Source organism: Hylobates moloch, unplaced genomic scaffold (genome assembly GCF_009828535.3).
Source record: "Hylobates moloch isolate HMO894 unplaced genomic scaffold, HMol_V3 SCAFFOLD_9, whole genome shotgun sequence".
Taxonomy (NCBI): domain Eukaryota; kingdom Metazoa; phylum Chordata; class Mammalia; order Primates; family Hylobatidae; genus Hylobates; species Hylobates moloch.
The window spans coordinates 84,148,399-84,167,787 of NW_026652284.1; the positions used below are offsets into that span (position 1 = coordinate 84,148,399).

Consider the following 19,389-nt stretch of genomic DNA (forward strand, 5'->3'; position numbering starts at 1 on the left):
ATAATGCAATGGAAGAGAGAATGCAGTTGTTTCAATTATATAGATGGGACTACAGATACAAATTTTAAGAAAAGGAAAAATTCCTTTAGCATTTCAGGGATTTTTTTATGGATTATATATATTGTGTATCTTAGGATTTTAATGATTCATTAGCTTTGTTTAGTTATATGTTTATTTTCATGTATGGAATATTTTAATAGAAATGCTTTGGTACTCTTAAAAATGAAAACTAAACCCAGCCTGTAAAATCTAAATATGTCATGAATTATCATGGCTTATCAGGTTAGAGGCTTGTGTTGTTATTAATTCAGAAGAGCATAACTTTCCAATTTTGATTCTTTCATTTAATGTTTGAGTTTGTGTTAATTTTCTTAAGATACTTAGCTTAGACACTAAGCATTTGTAAACCAAGTTTCTTAAATAATTTTAAGAATTAACACTTCTTTTTTTCCTTATTTATTTATTTATTTATTATACTTTAAGTTCTAGGGTACATGTGCACAACGTGCAGGTTTGTTACACATGTATACATGTGCCATGTTGGTGTGCTGCACCCATTAACTCATCATTTACATTAGGTATGTCTCCTAATGCTATCCCTCCCGTCTCCCCCCACCCCACGACAGGCCCCAGTGTGTGATGTTCCCCACCCTGTGTCCAAGTGTTCTCATTGTTCAATTCCCACCTATGAGTGAGAACATGCAGTGTTTGGTTTTCTGTCCCTGCAATAGTTTGCTGAGAATGATGGTTTCCAGCTTCATCTGTGTCCCTACAAAGGACATGAACTCATCCTTTTTTATGTCTGCATAGTATTCCATGGTGTATATGTGCCACATTTTCTTAATCCAGTCTATCATTGATGGACATTTGGGTTGGTTCCACATCTTTGCTATTGTGAATAGTGCCGCAATAAACATAGTTGTGCATGTGTCTTTATAGCAGCATGATTTATAATCCTTTGGGTATATACCCAGTAATGGGATGAAAAAAGAAACATGCACTCGTATGTTCACTGCAGCACTACTAACAATAGTAAAGACATTGCATCAATCTAAATGCCCATCAATGGTAGACTGCATAAAAAAATGTGGTAAATATACGCCATGGAATACTATGTGCCATAAAAAAGAACAAGATTATGTTTTTTTGCAGGGACATGGATGGAGCTAGAGGTCATTATTCATAGCAAACTGATACAGGAACAGAAAACCAAATACTATATGTTCTCACTTATAAATGGGAGCTACATGATGAGAACACGTGGACACATAGAGGGGAACAACAGACACTGTAGCCCATTGGAGGGTGGAGGGTAGGAGGAGGGAGAGGTACAGGAATAATAACCAATAAGTACTATGCGTGATATCTGGATGATGAAATAATCTGTACAACAAACCTCCATGACACAAATTTACCTATGTAACATACCTGCACATGTACCCCTAAACTTAAAAGTTAAAAAACTAAAAAAAAAAAGAAAAAACTTAAAAAAGAAAGAATTTACACTTCAAATATTTTTGAGGATGATCTAAAGAAGTTAGTGCTGAGTTTTGGTTGCTCTTGTCATTTGGATGTTTCGTAGTACTAATTAAACAATTTGAGTTATTACAGAATTTTAGGAACTTACTGTTTAAGAAGGAGAAGTCAGGCACAGCGGCCCACACCTGTAATCCTAGCACTTTGGGAGGCTGAGGAGGGAGGATTGATTGAGGCCAGGAGTTCAAGACTAGCCTGGGAAGCATAGTGAGACCCCCCCCATCTCTACAAGAAAATCAAAAATTATTCAGGCATGATGGTGCACACCTATAGTCCTAGCTACATGGGAGGCCGAAGTGAGAGGATCAGTTGAACCCAGGAGTTCGGAGTTACACCCAGGTGACAGAGCAAGATTCTGTCTCAAAATATCAATATCTATATCTGTATCTATATCTATATCTATATCTATATCTATACTGATATAGAAGGGGAGAAACCATTGCTAATGATATAGCTAATCACATGAAAGCTAATAATCTACTGTTTTATTTACTTGAGCATTGCTAAAGAAAATTCCTGGGCCAACATTATGCTTAATATGTGATGGTTAATGATTATGTTATAATTTTAGCATTCTCCACTGTTTGTAAATTAAATTTTGAGCTTTACTTGTGGCTAGTGTATCAAAAAGTATAAATGAAAAAAATTTGTCATGTTCTTACCCAGAGATAATCAATATTATCATTTTGGTTTATATTGTTCCAGTGTGCTCTCAGATTTTGAACATTTAAAAACCTTCTGAGATATACTACTAAATATTTCTCAAAATGTTGTACCAGTATACACTCCTACCAATAAACATGGTATGAGACTGTGCGTTTTTTGATCCTCTGGTCAATATTTTGCCAATTTAATAGGCAAAATGCATTATCTTATTATTTTTATTTGCATTTTTTGATTACTTTTAGATTGAACTTATTCAAGTGTTGATTAGTTTTTTAGATATCTTCTGTCATGAAATTGTCTTTGCTTCCAAAAGTTCCTTAACACTTCTTCTGTTAGGACTCTAATTATCACTGTCATTTCCAGTGAGACTCTAAAGATTCTAATAGAACATACATAGAGAAACCAATTGCCATCATCTATACCATTTGTAAGAGTTAATGTCTCTCTGCTGGACTCAGTGTAAATATGGAGCTGATCTTGCTTGGAAGTTCTTTTGAGTTTATCTAATTTTTCTGGGAAAGGATAATCATAAGCCCTACATCCTATCAGCACTAACAGGTAGAAGGATAGAGACTTGGACAAAGAAAATATAAATATTTGTCAAATGAATAAGCGTGATAAATAATTGTTAGAATTCAGGTACCAGTAATTTGATTCCTTAAATAGTTCATAGTGAGTTTACTTCCAAACACTGTATACTTTATAATTTATAAAATGTGTTGGTACATATGAGATTTTAATACAGTAATTTCCCTATGAGGTGATATAGCTTATTTTACATTTGGTAAAACCATAGCTCAGATACATAAAGTAAATATGCTGAGGTAATATAGCTAGTTTGGGTTGGAGTCAGTACTTAAAACCAGGCTGCCTGATTCCAAATACCATGTTCTTTCTGTTCTGACAGAAGTCTCCAATATTTATGTTACATGTGAACCTGCACTATATTGAAAATTTTAAACAAACATTATCTATAAACATTCTTTATAATATTGAGGATATCCATAACAAATTACAGAGTCCATTCAAAGCACAATGTTTTTGATTGCAAATATTGGTTACTCTTGTATTTATGACCCTTATAAGATGATGTGGCAGGCTAAAAATAAGCAAAAAAAAAAACAAAAAAAACCCCTGTGGCCGGGTGCGGTGGCTCACGCCTGTAATCCCAGCACTTTGGGAGGCCGAGGCGGGAGGATCACGAGGTCAGGAGATCGAGACCATCCTGGCTAACACGGTGAAACCCCATCTCTACTAAAAATACAAAAAAATTAGCCGGGCGTGTTGGCGGGCGCCTGTAGTCCCAGCTACTCGGGAGGCTGAGGCAGGAGAATGGCGTGAACCGGGGAGGCGGAGCTTGCAGTGAGCCAAGATCGCGCCACTGCACTCCAGCCTGGGCGACAGAGCAAGACTCCATCTCAAAAAAAAAAAAAAAAAAAAAGAAACCCTGTAGAAACTGAGAACCAGATGAAGTCCTGTGGCGGTTTCCTATCCTGTTTATGTATGTAATTGAAAAAGAATTAACTTTTTGATAACATGTAGGCATCCATTCATTCAACAAATGTTTAATGAACCGCCTACCCTGTACTAGGCACTATGCTAGATGAATGAGACAAGAATGCAGGACTTAACCTCATGGAATTGAGGGTGAAAGATATTAAACATTTTTTCAAGTAAATATATAGTCACACATATCAAATGCTGTGAAGAATAAGCACAGAGTATAATGAGAATGCATAATAGGGGACCTAATTTAGGTCAGAGAAAGTCTTTCTAAAGGAGGGACATTTGAGACCTTAAGGATGCGTAGGGGCAGGTGAAAGGGTGGTTGGTAATGGAGAGGGAAGGTGGAAGAAATCATTTCTGGGATACTGAGGGAACTAGAACAAAGCTGCTCACTAGTATGGGTGTAGTATAGTGAGAGCTGGAAAAATAAGTCTCTTTGAGGAAGGCAGTTGATATTTCGTTGACTCTTTCAAAGGAGTCATTTTTAAGTCTCATTCTAGTGTTTCCATTACTTAGACTACTTTGATGCTTTTTCTATGACTTAGTCTTCATATCCAATTTTGAAATATAAAAGAAACCTTTTTAACAGCAAATGTTGTTTTGCAGTATAATCACCTTCTTACTTAGTAGACTTGTTTCCAAAGGGCGTCTGATTATTTATAAAAATTAAATCTATTTAAAAGGGGAAAATTTACATTTTTTCCCATCACAGATAGTATGAGCTGTGAAATTGACTTGAAAATAAGAAATTTAAAAGTGTTTGTTTACACTTGTAGAAATTGACCTTTCATAAGTGTGAAAAATCAACTCATAATCAGAGGCTTAAAAATTAAAGCACGTCAGGTTGCTTCTGCTTGAGGTAAATGGAAGAAACCCATTTAAAGTTACCTGTGAGTTAAAACATTTGAGATATTTGCTCTAACTAAAATACCCTTGATTAGGCCACTGGCAGGCAATTTTCCTATTCATCTATTGAAATTGGCCATTTTACAATAGGTGTGCATGTGTGTGTGTGTGTGTGCATGTGCACGTGTGCACATATGTAAAAAAATAGAATCACAGGGAAGAAACATAGAAAATGGAGTCCAAAACAAAGACAAAAACAAAAAGAAAATCAAAATATTTTTTCTATCTTTTATAAATTGTGTGATGTTTAATTCAGTACAGCTTCAGGCCAAGCACAGTGGCTCACGCCTGTAATCCCAGCACTTTGGGAGGCCAGGCTGGGTGGATCACTTGCGGTCAGGAGTTTGAGACCAGCCTGGCCAATGTGGTGAAACCCTGTCTCCACTAAAAATACAAAATTAGCTGGGCGTGATGGCACACTCCTGTAATCCCAGCTACTCAGGAGGCTGAGGCAGAATTGCTTGAACCCAGGAGGCAGACGTTGCAGTGAGCACCACTGCACTTCAGCCTGGGTGACAATGAGTGAAACTCTGTCCCCCAAAAAATAAATAATTAATTAATTTAAAAATAAATACATAAATAAATAAAGCATCAGTTTCTTTTCATCCATAAAATGATGGTGGCATTAGCACATACAATGTTTTCTGGATATTAAAAAATAAATTTAGAAGTGCTTTATAAACTAAAAATACTTTATGATATTTAGGTATGTATGTGTGTTTGACAAATAGATTGGTGTGTACCTATAAAAATCTGAAATAATAAATAATAGTGAAATAATAAAATAATAAACTGAAATAAAATGGGGGCACTCTTAGTTGAGAAGAAACCCATAATTGAATATCTTATTTTAAAAAATGGTTGTTTAAAAATTTATATTATTACATGTTTAATTTGTGTTGTTCTTTTGTGACATGATTATGCCAAAAAAGAATTCATAGCTTTTAAAAACTTAATGTATTTAAATGTCTATTTATTGATAGTGTATGGAAAGGGATAAAAGGGCAAAGAGTTGAGGCAAAAAGGGCAAAAAGGGCTGGATCTATTAAAGAAATGTCAAAGATTAAGAGCTATTAAAAGTCAATAAAAATACTAAGCATCTCTGTAAGTGAGTTAATATTTAAAATTTGGCTTACACACTAGTTTTAGAGATCTGTTATAGAAAGATGGATGTGCTTGAGTATAGAATAACCTGAACGTTTATCAGAAACAGAATTATTCACTGAGAATAGATGATGATGGAGTGGCTTTCCAAGACCAAAGGAGCCTTCAGGAAACATTTGCTTCTACAAAATGCTATGACCACCATTATTGAAATAAATTAGTAATAATTGATAAAGTGTCTCTGGCCTTGACTGTAGGGTTTTTCCCCCACCTGGATTTGGAGGGAAGTTTTAATTTAATGTGTGGTGTTTAGGTGAATTTTAATTGAAAAGCTATAATTTTTTTCTAAAATTATGTGAATAACCATGTAGTCACTATGTATATAGCCTTTATAAAGGACCAGATTCAACATTATCCACTTTTCTTTAAAAATAAATAAATGGAGAAATTTTAAAATAAGAAATTAAAACACCAAAGTACATGTTTTCCAAATGTACTTCTCTTAGAAGCATGGCATTTTAAATGCAGATGATAAATGCTTTATTGTTGATCATATTTTTATTGCTTCATGACATCAAAAGAAGAATATACCACTTATTTTTAGAGTGTTCTGGTCCTTTGCAGCAGCTTGCACATTGAAGAGATATACTCTGTTGCTGGAGTTGTTTTTCAGGAAAAGAGAAAAGCGTTGGGGAAATGCATAATTTCTCTGACTCTTATCCAGTAGTAGCATTGAGAAGATACCTTGTCCCCATTTTTATTACTTCTGATATTTTATTGCTGGCAGCCAGATGTGCTAAAACTCCTGACGACAGCATCTATTCATTGCGTGTTTTTAATAGGCTTAGAGAAATATGAGTAGAGTACATGAAAGCAGCTCAGCTTCACACTTCAGCTGGGAATGCCCAAAAAGCTTACTGCTGTTTAGAATTCTTGCTACAGTCAGGAGAAAGCCGAAAGCTGCACGGGTACTGAATCTTCTACGACTGAATTACAAGAATAATGACTGTACAATTAACTATCAACCTCTGTTCATTTAAGCACAGTTTTTACAGAGCTCAGGAGAAATATGGAACTTGATTGGCGTGTTTGTATTTGATGGTGTCAGCAAATAGATGATTTTAAAGACAGGTGGTAGGGAAAAATAAGAGAAGGGGAAAAAAAAGAAAGAAAATGCAATTTGAGACATTGCGCCAGGTCTGCAATTCTGTTTTATCTCATTTTCATGGGGTTTTCTCATCCCCACCAAATATCTTACAAAATGAGCTTTTTGGACAAACACTGAACAATGCAAGGTGAGTAGAGCTAAACTGTATTTTCTTTTAATATTGTTATTTTCAGAATAATAATCTTATATGCCAGTAAAAATTGTTTTGTATTGAAGTGCTAGTATTATAAAGGTGTTGTCTGTTTACTGTAAATATAAAATTTTATATAGCATTCTTAATTTGATTTTAAGAAGGAAAATAAGCTTACTTCAAAGCAGAAAAAGCATCTTAAATTTAACTAGCTTGACCTCTGAAACGTAATACAGATATCAGGCTGTTTCATTTTTTTTTTTTCTAAATACATAAAATGACTTAAAAATGCCCGATAGATGTTTTCTTTGTGATCATGGCAGTGATTACATTGCATATATAAGGATGGGGCTATTTAATCATATGTGATTTGTTTGAAAATGTGAATTAGCAGTCGTGCATGCTCCTGTAAAACATGTGGAAGATGTTTTCTAGGCTTAAGACATTTCTCTATGCAGGGTAGCTCAATAATCACTTTTAAACAAGATATATTGTGGAACTGCGAATAATGCTTTGCATTAGGTCAGCTAATTTGGCAGGATTCTTTGTTGTAAATTCCTATTGCTTTTTCAACCTGATCATTTTTCTGTGGTGAAGGCTGTTAAATTATGAACATATCTCTCAGATGGTTTCTCTGGCTTACACTAAAAGACATTCTATTAAAGAATGCTTTTGGAATGCAGTTTTATCATCCAGTTCTTTCCTCATTTAAGTTGTTTGGCTTTTGAGAATTTCTCATGTTACATGCTTAGTATAAAAAAGACCCCATTTAAGTAAATATATGTGGAGAAGACTGAGAAAGAAATTCTGTGAACATGGCAATGCACTGAAACCTTCTGGAAACCGATGGGGAACTAATAATGCATAAAATATTGAATGGTTTTACTTGTCTGTTCTTTTTAGTATCTCTGAACAATGTGAGGCATCCTATTTTGGAGATTAAAAAAATATCGGTTATACAATATGTATCTTAATTTAGCAAATGAAAACAAGGCTTTTAAAATTTGTTGGCATTTAAAATGTTTACTGATGATAAATATATTTATAACCTTTACTTTGAACATGGCATAACATATCTATTTCTTATAAAATTTCACTTTCTTTCCTCAATCCAGTTCTATTCAATAAACTAATTGGATTTTGTTTATATTTTATCTTGAGACAAATTAAAAACATAAGACAGTATATGAAATGTTAGGATATTCTAAATTGGGTATCTGTATTTTAAGATGCTGTTTTCCTTTTTTAAAGTAATACATCACTTTAGTGTCTATAATTTATCATAAAAATATGTATTTTATGTTATATTTAAATTAAAAAGCAAGTATGGCTTTCTAAAAATTTCCATGACCTGAAGCTACCAGAGTTTTAGGATTTGTACTCATCCTTTATAAACCTTTTCCTTGTTTTAGTTCCGTCTTTTTTTTAAATGCCAAGAATTTGTATGTAAATGTATTAATATTAGGGTTTAGGTATAGAAATTATGCTATTAACAGCATAGTAAGGAATTGGTTTTAAAGTAAGTATTAATTTAAAAATCTGAAAATAACTATTTTTTGAGGGAATTGTGTGCATCCCTGTCACTGTGTACTTGCTTTGGCTTCAAGTTTCTTTTATTGTTGGCATGCCTATAATTTCAGTAAGAGCCTTTAAAGCTGTCATTAAAATCTGGACTTTTATGCTGCTGCCCTTAAACATTAGATTATGAAGTTTTTAATGCTTCTATACGACCAGTATTGTTTAACTTATATTGATTATTATCTAAAACTATCCCAAACTACCAATTAATCGGTAAAGAATTTATCTTGCTTTAGGGGTAAAAATCTCTGCCTTTATATGTTCTTATTCGTCTTTAAAAATCATTTGACCTTATATCACAAATACAGCTATGCGTCTTCATAAATGATCAGCTACTTGATTTACTTTTAAGATCAATCAAAAAGTTCTGCAAAATAGTTATTGTTTTAGAAGTATGATGAGTGAAAAAATAAGTATATGAATTTTATGCTTCCACATATTTTAATTTTTTGGTTATTTTTTGTGTTCACTTTAGATACGAGGGTCTTTTAAACCTTTTATTCTGCTTATATTCTTTTAAACAATATAAGTGCCTATGCATCCTGCATAGGTATTAACATTTTAGTTAACACTAAAGTGGAAAGTAAAGATATAGACTAAAAAATTATTCTTGAAGAAAAAAATCATGGAAGAAGAATGGCCTGAATATGTCATCGAAAGATCTCATATGCAAGAATTTAAATTTTTTTTCTGAATAATGGACCTTTCAATTAGACATCTATGATCTTCTTAAGCATCAATTTAAGCATCAATTATATAACTATCATCTCTGGAAAGAACAGTTTTGGTTGTTAGTACATGAATAGTAATCATTTAATTGTTTGGACTAGTTGACATGGAATATTCAGTATTTGTATTGTGACATTAACAATGATCTTTAAATTGATAGAAAAAAAGCCATCAATTTGGACAATTAGATATTTTATTCTGAATTGATTTCTGGTAGGGATTACTAGAATAGTACCATGCATCATTTGTAGACAATGTATTATTAAAAAAGGGGCCCTTTCAAGTAGTTTTTAAACTAAGACTTTTGTTCAGTAGCTAATCTTATCCCCAAATCTGCAACTCAACTTTCATTAGGATTTTAGATGGTGAGGCAGTTGACTTCTATGACATATTAGCAATAAAACATTAAAGGATGAAAATCTTCCATAACAACTGCTCCAGAAACATTTCCAAGTTCAACTTGTCAAAGGAGGAAAGATTTTTAAACCCACCAATAATACTGTATGTGTCGTAAGTCCCCAAACTGGAGATTAATATAGATTCTTAAGTGAATTAATTAACTAACAATTAAATGAAATTTATCTATGAGTAATAATTATTAAAATATTTTAGACTAACTTTTTGTTGGAAACCATATAGCACAAACCTTATTTTCATACTGAAAGTGTTTAGCTTATTCTCTTATTGTATGGTTCTTGAGTACCATTTTAGTGCATGAAGCAGGATTGTCTGTCTTTTACAGCTAAAATGAAACAACTGGATGTCTAGCATGTCACACATTTAGATAGTGTGTCATGTGTCTGCATCTTGCATAAACTCACTTAACTCACTTGATAGGTTTTGATGAAATGCCACTTTAATTTTTTGTTATCAAGTTTTCTCATTGTAAACTCTCTCTCAAGTGAAATTATTTAATCAGGACACAAAGATAATTGCTTTTGTCATTAGTAAAAATGTCAAGTACTGAGTTCAATATGAAATCTAATTTTTGTGAGCTTGTCTTTGGAAGCAAACATAAATATTGAGACGCTAGAAGATATATTTTTTAGCATGGTTCACTGCATTGAGTTATCAATTGCTTTGGGCAATATTCAAATAAACAAGCTAATGATGGCTATCTTTTGTGATAAAATTGTTCCTCTAAGTTTTTCCATTTGCTAATTTTTAGCCATCTTTTTTATACAACAAAGAGATCTGTATTTTCCTCTAGAAGTAATTATTTTTTTGCCACTGAATGTGTGACAGTGAATTTGCCGTGCCTTCTGGCCACACAGGGGCATAATAAAACTGGAATTTATTTAGAGTAGATATTAAAAACAGTCTTTCTCTCCGTATACGTACGATGAGATATGCAGACTTTCATATTTAAAAGTAAGAAAAGAAAAAATGTTAGTAGACAGAAGAATATTTGGATTTGTTTTTTTTTTTCAATTACAAGTAAGATAACCATACGATCCAGTTTGTCTGAAGTACTCCCAGTTTATGCCTGCAGTCATCCAGTGACTATTATTAGTACTATTCTCTCTAAAAAGTGTTGTGATTTGAAAGTAAATTATAGGGCTACTCTAATTATAAAAGTGAAATGTAAAGCTTAAGTTCACTTAGTTTAAGTGGATTATTTTCCATTGAAACATTGCCACTGTCCTAAAACATTAATATTTTAAGTAAAATCTGACTTGCTAAATAAATGTTTATTTAGTATTATTTTGGGTCAGAAGTTCTTAGTTTTTCCTGTAGCATTTATTATTGCTTTGGTTTATAATCAAACCAGTAATTTGTGTTCAGGAATTTTGGCACAGATAATGATTCTTCATCATGGTACGTTAATGACTACTTTGACATTGAAAGAACAGCGTGCTTACTTTTCATAGTTCTCAGGGTGCAATCTACACAGTGTGCATTGTTTGGATTTGGTATGATTCCAGCACAATTGATTTTTCATATTGCATGAAAAGTCTGTGTTATGAGGTATAAAGCATCCAGTCATCTAATATACACATTTTATGTACATATATATATACTTTATTGAACATGCATAATTGTTATTATAAAATATTTTTATAACTATAACATTATTCATTATAGGCATAAAAGCTTATAACACAATTATCTATTTAGATTTCTAATCAAAATGGCTTTTGATTTAGATATGTGTGTCATTAGTATTTTCACTAGAATATTTACTGTGGACCTTAGCAATATACTACAATTATTAGTATGTGTCCTTAATCTGACACTGATCTACAGTCTTTAAGCATTTTCTTTATTGAAAGAGTTTTATAAAGCTTCTGCTTTGGGTGAGGACTGACAGGTAAATGTTAACTATACTGTTAAATTATCAACTTCTGTATGATCATAAAGGATTTTAAAAGTTGAAAATAATTACGAGTAAACTTCTTTAATTCTGGCACTACTCATTAAATAGCAAAATGAATTCATTTCATATGGGCTATAGGCTTTCTTCCTATCCATGTATGAATTACTTACAAAAAATTCATGGCCCCAACAAAAGAATTCCTAGGACTCATCCACAATTTTAGTTTTGCTTTCAAATTTGAGAAATTGTAAGTATTTTAGAAAAATGTGTGAACATTTCTTATAGGGAAAAGTGGAAAAACCAATTGCACGTTAAAAATTATAGTATCTTAAAATATGAGGGCTCTTTATTTTGCCTAGTGTTTTTTAAACTATGCTTTCTGTTTTGGGCAGAGAACACTTTCAAGGTCAAACTCAATATGCAAAGCAGATAGAAGTAGAGCAGCTCTGGTATAGAAAGTGGGACATGGGACCCATGTTTGGTTCTAAGAAACACATTTGGAGACTTTTTTATTCTACTGCTGTCATTTTACTCTTGAACAAACTAAAGTCCAGCTGCTTACTTAAACTCAGGACTTACGGTTACTTATATGGCTTTAAACTTTTCATTTCATTGTAAGTCCTTTGAAATGTCAGACATAGAGTTAATGGAAAACGATAAGGAAAACTACTGTGTTTAAGTAAGGATTTATTTGTACCTGACTTTTCTGCTACACATTGTAGCTTTATGTTGGGTAGTATTGAACATAGAAGTTGTGCTCTTATCTAGGGTCTGCTGCTTACTGGCTATGTGTTACTGGTAAAGTTGCTGTCCTATGAGCTCCTTGAATTAGGGGCCACATATTTATTAATCTCTGAATTCCCACAGTTATGTTCTTCACACTCCTTCCCAGTCAATACCCACTCCCCTCAGCCTCCAGAACCAACTGTTGTACTGCTTCACCCCCAGTGTAGATTAGTTTTGCTTGTTCTAAAACTTCACATAATGAAATTTTATAGAAGGTACTCTTTTTTTGATACGGCATTTTACTCAGCATAATTTTATTTATTTGTTTGTTTTGATTTTTATTTTTTGATGTGGTCTCACTCTGTCACCCAGGCTGGAGTGCAGTGGTGTGATCTCGGCTCATTACAACCTCCCCCAAGCTCAAGTGATCTTCTCACTTCAGCCTTCTGAGAAGCTAGGACCACAGGCATGTGCCACGATGCCTAGCTAATTTTTTTTTTTTTTTTGGTAGAGATGGGGTTTCGCCATGTTGTCCAGGCTGGTCTCAAGCTCCTGAGCTCAGGTGATCCACCTGCCTCACCTCCCAAAGTGCAGGGATTACAGACATCAGCCACTGCTCCCGGCCTACTCAGCATAGTTTTAAAACATTCATCCATATTGTGGCATGTGTGAGTAGTTTTTTCCTGTTCATTGCTGAATAGTATTTCTTTTTATGAATATGAATATACCACACTTTCATGTAAGTCTTTTTGTGGCCATATATTTTTATTTCTCTTGGGTAAATAACTAAAAGAGAAATTTGTGGATCATAGGGTGGGTGTATGTTTAGTTTTATAATGCCACATCATTTTTAAAAGCACATTTAAATCATACTTATCTACAGTTTTTAGGTATTTTCTTTATTGAAAGAAGTTTTAAACTCCCACCAACAATGATTGAAGATTTTGGTGATGCCATATGCTTTCCAACATTTGGTGATATAGGTTTTTAATTTTTGTCATTCTGGTGAGTTTATAGTGGCATCTTCTTAGGATAATTTTATTATATTTGCCTCATGACTAACAACTCCAAGAACTTTTTCATGCCGTTGTTGGCTATTTGTGTATCCTCCTTTGTAAAGTGTCCAATATTTTTTACATTAGGTTGTGTTTTTATTAAATTCACTAGTAAGTGAATTTATATATATATAATGTATGTTTTCTCCCATTCTGTGGTTTGCCTGTTTATTTTCCAGTTGGATATCCAGTTATTTCATTACCATTTGCTGAAAAGGCTTAAAGATTTCTATTCCTCATTGGATGTATTTGTCACATTTGTAGAAAATTGAACAGTTGTATAAGCATGGTTCTATTTCTGATCTGTGCAATACACCAGTCTTACTTTATAGTAATCTTGATGTCAGGCAGTGTAAATCCTCCACCTTTGTTCTTTTTGTCTAATAGGTTATATAGTCCAGGTCTTCTGCATATATATATTTCAAATGTGTATATATATATTTGAGACAAGGTCCCTCTCTGTCACCCAGTGGTGTGATCATAGCTGACTGCAGCCTCCAACTCCTGGACTCAAGTGATCCTTCTTCCTCAGCCTGCCAGTAGCTAGAACTATTTTTGTAGAGTTTTGTACAGACAAAACATTTTTTTTTTTTTTTGTCTTGCTATATTGTCTAGGATGTTCTGCAACTCCTGGCTTCAGGCTATCTGCTGTACTTCTGCCTTGGCCTCCTGAAGCACTGGGATTACAGGCATGAGCCACTATGCCCAACCTCATATATTTTTTATAATCACTTTGTTAATTTTGATTTGAAAAGTTTTCTGGGATTAAATCTTGGATTGCGATGTATTTTTGTAGATTGATTTGGGAAGAAATAACATCTTAACATTGAGTCTTCCAGTGGTGTATCTCTTCATTTATTTAGGTCTCCTTAAATTTATCCAAACAGTGTTTTATATTTTTTAGAGTAGAGATCTTGTATGACTTTGTGAAAATTTCCATAAGTATTTTAAGTTTTTTATCTCATTATAAATGGAATTCTTTTAAAAAATTTCAATATCCAGTTGTTTGCTGCTAGTATATAAAAATATAACTTATTTTTAATATTAACCTTTTATCTTTTAACCTTTTCAAATTCACTTACTAGTTCTAGTAGTTGCTTTGTAGATTTGTTATGCTATTCCGTGTAAGCAATCATGTCATTTGCAGAGACAGTTTTATTTCTTTTCCAGTATTTATGCTTTTTATTTCTTTTTATTGCCTTATTATAATGCATAAAACCAACAGTATGTCAAACAGAAGTTGTGAGAGTCTCTTTGTTAAATAATAGTTTGTTTTTTGTGTTTTTTTTTTTTTTTGAGACGGAGTCTCTCTCTGTCACCCAGGCTGGAGTGCAGTGGCGCGATCTCGGCTCACTGCAAGCTCCGCCTCCTGGGTTCACGCCATTCTCCTGCCTTAGCTTCTCTGAGTAGCTGGGACTACAGGCGCCCGCCACCACGCCGGGCTAATTTTTTGTATTTTTAGTAGAGACGGGGTTTCACCGTGGTCTCGATCTCCTGACCTCGTGATCTGCCCGCCTCGGCCTCCCAAAGTGCTGGGATTACAAGCGTGAGCCACCGCGCCCAGGCTAAATAATAGTTTTTTTAAAATAATCACGAATGGGCCGGGTGCAGTGGCTCACTCCTGTGATCCCAGCACTTTGAGAGGCTGAGGCAGGCAGATCACGAGGTCAGGAGTTGGAGTCCAGCCTGACCAACATGGTGAAACCCTGTCTCTACTAAAAATACAAAAATTAGCTGGGCGTGGCCATGTGTGTCCGTAATCCCAGCTACTCAAGAGGCTGAGGCAAGAGAATCGCTTGAACCTGGGAGGCAGAGGTTGCAGTGAGCCGAGATCTCGCCACTGCACTCCAGTCTGGGTGACAAGAACAAGACTTCATCTCAGAAAATAAAAAAAGAAGGTGCAACGGAGATAACTAACCAGATAGAAGACACTCCATCTCAAAAAAAAAAAAGGTGTGCGTTTTGTGAAGTGCTTTTTCTTCAGTAATTGAAATTATTTTGTAATTCTTATTCCTGATTCCATAATAATGCTAATTGTATTAGTTTAGCTTTTGAATATTAAACCAACTTTGCATTTCTGGGTTAAATACCACCTCATGGGATACTTTCCATTTTATATATTGCTGGTGTAGATTTTCTGTGATTTTGATAAGGTTTTTTTTGCATCTATGTTCATGAGAGATTTTAGTTTTCTTAAGCTGAAATGTCCATGACAGGTTTGGGCATTAGGGTTATTTTGACCTCATGAAATGAGTTTGGCATTTACTTTTTCTCTATTGGATGAACAGTTGGTATCAAATTGGTGTTATTTATCCCTTAAATATTTGATAGAATTCACCAGCAAAACCATCTGGACTTAAAGTTTCTCTGTGTGAAAATTTTGATAAAGTATTCAATTTCTTTGGCTACATGTATGTCTTCTTTTGAAATGTGTCTGCTCATGTGCTTTGCCTATGTTTTAATGGCGTTTTGGGTTTTTGCTTGTTAATTTGTTTAAGTTCTTTATAGATTCTGGATATTAGACCTTTGTCAAATACATAGTTTATAAATATTTTCTCCCATTCCGTAGGTGTCTGTTGATAATTTCTTTTGCTGTGCAGAGGCTCTTTAGTTTAATTAGGTCCCACTTGTCAATTTTTGGTTTTGTTGCAATTGCTTTTGGAGCTTTTATGTCATGAAATCTTTGTCAGGTCCTAGTCCAGAATGGTATTTCCTATGATTTTTTTTTTATAGTTTTGGGTTTTACATTTACGTCTTTAATCCATCTGAAGTTGATTTTTGTAGGTGGTGAAAGGAAGGGGTCCAGATTCAATCTTCTGCATATGGCTAGCCAGTTATATCAGCACTATTTATTGAATGGGGAGTCCCATTTCCCCATTGCTTTTTTTGTCAACTTTGTTGAAGATCAGATGGTTGTAGTTGTGTGGCTTTATTTCTGGGTTCTGTAATCTGTTCTGTTGGACTTTATATCTGTTTTTGTACCAGTACCATGTTGTTTGGTTTACTGTAGTCTTGTAGTATAGTTTGAAGTTGGATACTGTGATGGTGCCTCTAGCTTTGTTCTTTTTGCTAAGGATTGCTTTGGCTATTTGGGCTCTTTTTTGGTTCTATGTGAATTTAAGAATAGTTTTTTTTTTTCTAATTTGGTGCAAAATACTGTTGGTAGTTTAAAAATGTTCAATAGCTCTAATCATTAGAGAAATGCAAATCAAAACCAGAATGAGATACCATCTCATGCCGGTCAGAATGGCTATTATTAAAAAGTCAACAATAACAGATGCTGGCAAGGTTGTGAAGAAAAGAGAATGTTTATACATTGTTGTTGGGAACATAAATTTGTTGAGCCGCTGTGGAAAGCAGTTTGGAGATTTCTCAACCCAGCAATCCCATTATGGGTATATACCCAAAGGAATATAATTGTTCTACCATAAAGGCACATGCATGCATATGTTAATTGCAGCACTATTTACATTAGAAAAAGCATAGAATCATCCTAGATGTCCATCAATAATGGACTGGATGAAGAAAATATACATATACCTCATGAAATATTATACAGCCATAAAAAGTATGAGATTATCTCCTTTGCAGCAACATAGATCGAGTTGGAGTCCATTATCCTAACCAATTTGATGCAGGAACACAAAACCAAATACCGCATGTTCTCACCTACAGGTGGGAGTTAAGCTTGAATACACACGGACACAAAGAAGGGAAGATTAGATACTGGGGCCTACTTGAGGATGGAGGGTAGAAGGAGAGTGAGCATGGAAAAACTACCTATCAGGTACTATGCTCATTACATGGGTGATGAAATAGTCTATATGCCAGATCCCCAAGTTTACTCATGTAACAAACCTGCACATGTACCCCCAAACCTAAAATGAAAGTTGGAAAGAGAAAGATAATAACACTGTGATGATGAAAAATAATACAAATTTTAAAAAGAATTCAATTTCTTTAAGATAAATAGGATTGATTAGGTTTTATGTTCAATCTTTCTCAATATGGTCAGTTATGTTTTTCAATAAATTTATATTTTTATTTAAGTTGACTAATTTGTTGTTATAAATTTCATAGTTCTTTTTTTTTTTTGAGATGGAGTCTCGCTCTGTCACCCAGGCTGGAGTGCAGTGGTGCAATCTCGGCTTACTGCAAGCTCCGCCTCCCGGGTTCACGCCATTCTCCTGCCTCAGCCTCTCCAAGTAGCTGAGACTACAGGCGCCTGCCACCACGCCCGGCTAATTTTTTTTTGTATTTTTAGTAGAGGTGGGGTTTCACCATGGTCTCAATCTCCTGACCTCGTGATCCGCCCGCCTCGGCCTCCCAAAGCATATTTCTTTATTATCTTGTTAATGTCTATAGATCTAATAGTGATGACCCTTATTTTATTCTGATATTGTTATTTTGTGATGTGTGATCTTTCTCTCATTTGCTTGTCAGTTTGCCTAGGAGTGTATCATCATTTTTCTTTTAATTTTGTTACTTTTCTCTCGTATTTGTCTACCATTTCAATGATTACTGTTCCTGTCTTAATTACTTCTTTTCTTCTACTTATTATGGATTTAATTTCCTCTTCTTGTTAAAGCTTTGGAAGGTGGAACTGTATGATTTCTTCTGATTCATTGATTATTTTAAAGTGTGGTCATTTCTAAACATTTAATTTAGAAATATCTTAGCCTGGGGATCTGGGAGCCAAGATGGCCGAATAGGAACATCTGTGGTCTACAGCTCCCAGCATGAGTGACACAGAAGACGGGTGATTTCTGCATTTCCGTTTGAGGTACTGGGTTCATCTCACTAGGGAGTGACAAACAGTGGGTGCAGGACAGTCAGTGCAGTGCACTGTGCGTGAGCCAAAGCAGGGCGAGGCATTGCCTCACTCAGGAAGCGCAAGGGGTCAGGTAGTTCCCTTTCCTAGTCAAAGAAAAGGGTAACAGATGGCACCTGGAAAATCGGGTCAGTCCCACCCTAATACTGCGCTTTTCTAACGGGCTTGGAAAACGGCACACCAGGAGATTGTGTCCCGCACCTGGCTCAGAGGGTCCTATGCCTATGGAGTCTCGCTGATTGCTAGCACAGCAGTCTGAGATCAAACTGCAAGGTGGCAGCCAGACTGCGGGAGGGGCGCCCACAATTGCCCAGGCTTGCTTAGGTAAACAAAGCAGCCAGGAAGCTCGAACTGGGTGAGGCCCACCACAGCTCAAGGAGGCCTGCCTGCCTCTGTAGGCTCCACCTCTGGGGACAGGGCACAGACAAACAAAAATTCAGCAGAAACCTCTGCAGACTTAAATGTCCCTGTCTGACAGCTTTGAAGAGAGTAGTGGTTCTCCCAACAGGCAGCTGGAGATCTGAGAACGGACAGACTGCCTCCTAAAGTGGGTCCCTAACCCCCGAGCAGCCTAACTGGGAGACATTCCCCCGTAGGGACAGACTGACACCTCACTCGGCCAGGTACTCCTCTGAGACAAAACTTCCAGAGGAACTATCAGACAGCTGAATTTGTGGTCTCACGAAAATCCGCTGTTCTGCAGCCACTGCTGCTGACACCCAGCCAAACAAGGTCTGGAGTGGACCTCTAGCAAACTCCAACAGACCTGCAGCTGAGGATCCTGTCTGTTAGAAGGAAAACTAACAAATGCAAAGGACATCCACACCAAAAACCCATCTGTACATCACCATCATCAAAGACCAAAAGTAGATCAAACCACAAAGATGGGGAAAAAACAGAGCAGAAAAACTGGAAACTCTAAAAAGCAGAGCACGTCTTCTCCTCCAAAGGAATGCAGTTCGTCACCAGCAACGGAGCAAAGCTGGACGGAGAATGACTTTGACGAGTTGAGAGAAGAAGGCTTCAGATGATCAAACTACTCCGAGCTACGGGAGGAAATTCAAAACAATAGCAAAGAAGTTAAAAACTTTCAAAAAAACTAGACGAATGGATAACTAGAATAACCAATGAAGAGAA

The 19,389-nt window shown here is 35.1% G+C and overlaps 1 protein-coding gene across 50 annotated transcripts in view; it reads left to right on the forward strand.

Annotated features, from left to right (window-relative positions):
- RIMS2 (regulating synaptic membrane exocytosis 2) overlaps positions 1-19,389 on the forward strand; it is a 748,462-nt gene that overhangs the window by 293,424 nt on the left and 435,649 nt on the right. For 4 of the 50 annotated variants that reach the window (XM_032760221.2, XM_032760219.2, XM_032760215.2 and 1 more), the window contains exon 1: positions 6,212-7,013. The exons of 40 other annotated variants lie outside the window; for them this stretch is intronic. In XM_032760221.2, coding sequence (XP_032616112.1) covers positions 6,892-7,013 — 122 coding nt within the window. In that variant the 5' untranslated portion in view covers positions 6,212-6,891. Of the gene's footprint in view, positions 1-6,205; positions 7,014-19,389 lie in introns of those variants that run through there. 6 more of the 50 variants (XM_058443876.1, XM_032760217.2, XM_032760223.2 and 3 more) reach the window with 4 other exon arrangements.